Source organism: Petaurus breviceps, unplaced genomic scaffold, assembly GCF_028583685.1.
Source record: "Petaurus breviceps papuanus isolate PSGF00001 unplaced genomic scaffold, PetGlider_PUasm1.0 551, whole genome shotgun sequence".
NCBI lineage: Eukaryota > Metazoa > Chordata > Mammalia > Diprotodontia > Petauridae > Petaurus > Petaurus breviceps.
The window spans coordinates 40,250,355-40,253,673 of NW_027186372.1; the positions used below are offsets into that span (position 1 = coordinate 40,250,355).

Genomic DNA, 3,319 nt, shown 5'->3' on the forward strand with positions numbered 1-3,319 from the left:
GAGAGAGAGAGAGAGAGAGAGAGAGAGAGAGAGAAGAGCCCACCATATTTCAATTTTGGTAGGAGATAAGGGGACTTTTGGCAGTCTATACTGCCACCTAGCCTAGACCACATCACTTAGTTCAGCTCAGTTTATGTTTTCAAAGCCCACAATTAAACTAAGTCCTCAGCATCCCACTTATTATTAGACAGGGATTTCTGGCAACAAGATAAATGCTTAAAAACTTCTCCAACATCTCTGAAACTCTACTAGTTCCTACTAAGTAATCTACTACATGAAAACCTACCACCTTCTATCTGCAAATCAAGAAAACACAAAGAGCAATGTAAAAAACCATACTTGTGTGTTTCCCATTATGCATGTTACCTGTATCAAGTTTGTTAGCATCTTATGATCCTGAGGCCTTAGAGCAAGTCATGATCTTAGTAAAAAAGGAATAAAAGTTTACCTTTTGAAAGACATGGTGGCAGAAGGTACAACCTCTGACACTCTATGTAGAATTCAAGGCTGAAGAATCCTAGGACATTATACCTTGGACGATGAACTGAAAACTCTGATGTTCTCAAATTCCGCAAGATAGAACTGATTTACATACCAATAGACAGACCCAAGAAGACTCTGAAAAACCTCGTGTACTTACGGTAGAAGACATATTCAGTGTAGCTGGACCAGATCTTGTCATCTGTGTACTGATTGACAAAAGAAGCTGTCACTGAGGAATTACAGGCCACCATGTGGAATCCACACTCTGACAACATATCAAAAGCCCTTTCCAGATGTTTGAATTTGAGATAAAATCTGGAAGTGTATCTCTCTGGAGCACGGTCTGGATCTCTGCTCTCATTTAAAGTTTCTCCAAAGACCTCTTTTGCTAGGGAAATTCTTCCACAAACCAAAATACGTGGAACTCTCCGAAACTTGGCATCTGCTTGACCCTCTCGGCCCATGGTGCATGAGCCTCGATAGCCAACAGTTATGAAGCCCCACTTACGGTCAGCAGGCAGCAGAGATGAAGGTGGACATATTCTTGTGTCACTCCCTTGGGACATATCCTCAAAATCACTATGGCAGTATTCATCTGGGCTTTGCTTGACCTCATCAGGTGTCAGGAGTTTGACCAAATCTGGCAGCTGGAAATACTCGGCTTCCCTTTTCAGTCTGCCCCTTTCCGGAAAGTGATCAGGCAGGACCACCTGCCTGTCCCTGAGATAGTCCAAAATGTAGCGAAACAAGAATCCATCTCTGTCAATGAAGAATCTTCCTTTGGAGTCCTTGGCTAGTTCATTAGCACTGTCCCTCTTGGGGGAAAACATTTTCCACAGAAGAGAGTGAGGGATACTTACTAAGGTGGAATGGCGAGTGAAATAAACTTGGCCCCCAACATTTAGTTCCACAACATCAGGGAAGGAGTTGGGAACTGTCCCTTGTTCTTTTGAAAGATGGTAACTCCTGCAATTTCCACTCAGAGCCATTGTCTTTTATTTAGTTTTAAAAGATGTAATCCAATGAAATTATAGCCTAATCCTCTGCATCAGTTTAGTAGAGAGTGAGGAAAAGGGTTCCACAAATTTAAAAGAATCTCCTGTTTTCTCCAATATATTCTACAAGAAACAAAAAAAAAATTAAAATTGCCCACAAGTAAACATATCAGTGATGCAGAAGTAGCTGAAACCCTAACTGCTGGTTTACAGTTACTTCATGGAATGTAATCAACTCATCTAGATCCTATCTTCCATCAACCTCAGACTGCAAGGTCATGCCAAGTCTACAATTATTCATGGGTCTGTCTGGAAGGGAAAAAAAAGATGGAAATTATTTCCTCAAACTCTGTAAGTCAGAAAAATCAAAAATAGAAGAGAGATGGAATGAGAAAAAGAAGAGGAAAAAGAGGAAGAGGGAGGTACAGGGAGAGGAGAGAAGAGAAATACAAAGCACAGAGCAGGAAGAGGAGGAGGAAGAAAAAGAGGAGAAAGAGGAGGAGGAAGAGGAGAAAGAGGAAGAGGAGGAGGAGGAAGAAGAAGAAAAAGTATGAGAAGGAAAAGGAGGAGGAGGAGAGGAGGAGGAAGAGGAGAAAAGGAGGAAGAGGGAAAAGGGGAAGAAAAAGGGAGAAAAGAGAGGAAGAAGTATAATTTTATATAAACCCAGAAAGCATAGATTTCAGCCATGCTTCAACTCAAATTGTGCATCTCACAAGATATTTGAATTCTTGCATATTCACCTCCCCCTCTAGCAGTGATTAATGAATACATACATATTTATAATTCTGCATAAAAGAGAAGAGATATTTCAACTTTTAAAAAAGGTACTGATTTCAAGCTGGGCAGGAGAGGCAACCAGCCTAAAAGCTTACCTTAGTGAGTGTCTGAGACCCACTTCTTGTGAAGGAATACCCATTTGCAAAGCAATCAGAATTTACAGCTACACTGAGTCCAGTTCATATCAAATTCCAACAAGGAAAAGAACAGAGACATCAAAGAAAAGTGCCAAGAGATATACTCTTGGGGGAAAAAAATCCACTTCCAATTTCAAGTTAAAATAAGTCACAGAAAGTTGACGGCGGTGGGTAATTGGGAGGGGGGAGGGGGAAAACAAAACAGTAATAGTTAACCAAAACCTCTCTCTAAAAAAATAACAACAATAATAATAATAAAAATCCGTAAAATGGGAGTTGCAGGAAGGACCTTGGCTCACAAGATTTCCTGAAACCCTAGAATCAGAAAGAAAGCCAGCCTTGTTTTGATGAGATCCCAGATAGTCATCCTACCTGCCAGCAAGGGCAAATAGGCTCCCATGTTCCCAGCAAGGTTGTGAGAGGGCCAGCCTGCAGCAAGAGGGAAGGCAAGCTGGCTAAGGCGGCTGAGTTGTTTGGCTGACTCTCTCCCTCCGCGGCTCTGTCTGCTGAGCTGGGTGGCTCCACAGTTCCCAGTGCAGTTCAGATGCTGTTGTTTCAGCAGTGCAGGCAAGAAACCATCCAGGGAAATGACTATTACATCATCTTAAAGGAATATGGCTTTGAGAAAGCGGAGGGACCTCGGTTTTACATTCTACTTTGTGACAGGTTGTTGGGAATGAAAGGAAGGGCAAATACTCTCATCCAGCAGTAGACGGCAGCCCCACGGAAGCACTTGGAAGCTTCAGACAGGAAGGCTGCTCTCACTTCACTATTAACTTAGATTTAATCCCTAGTAGAGAGAGATTTACGGTGATTTGTCTTTTTCTTTCTTCCTCCCTTCTTTCCTTCCTTCTTCCTTCCTTCCTTCCTTCCTTCCTTCCTTCCTTCCTTCCTTCCTTCCTTCCTTCCTTCCTTCCTTCCTTCCTT

The 3,319-nt window shown here is 42.2% G+C and overlaps 1 protein-coding gene across 2 annotated transcripts in view; it reads right to left on the reverse strand.

Annotated features, from left to right (window-relative positions):
• The window catches only part of KCTD16 (potassium channel tetramerization domain containing 16), a 342,484-nt gene extending 339,432 nt beyond the window's left edge, over positions 1 to 3,052 (reverse strand). Inside the window, exons 1-2 of one of the 2 annotated variants that reach the window (XM_069102691.1) lie at positions 2,351 to 3,052; positions 641 to 1,601 (exon numbers count right to left, since the gene is read on the reverse strand). In XM_069102691.1, the coding sequence (XP_068958792.1) occupies positions 641 to 1,472 (832 nt within the window). In that variant the 5' untranslated portion in view covers positions 1,473 to 1,601; positions 2,351 to 3,052. The remainder of the gene's footprint in view (positions 1 to 640; positions 1,602 to 2,350) is intronic. The other variant, XM_069102690.1, reaches the window with a different exon arrangement.
• Between the last annotated feature and the right edge of the window lie 267 nt (positions 3,053 to 3,319).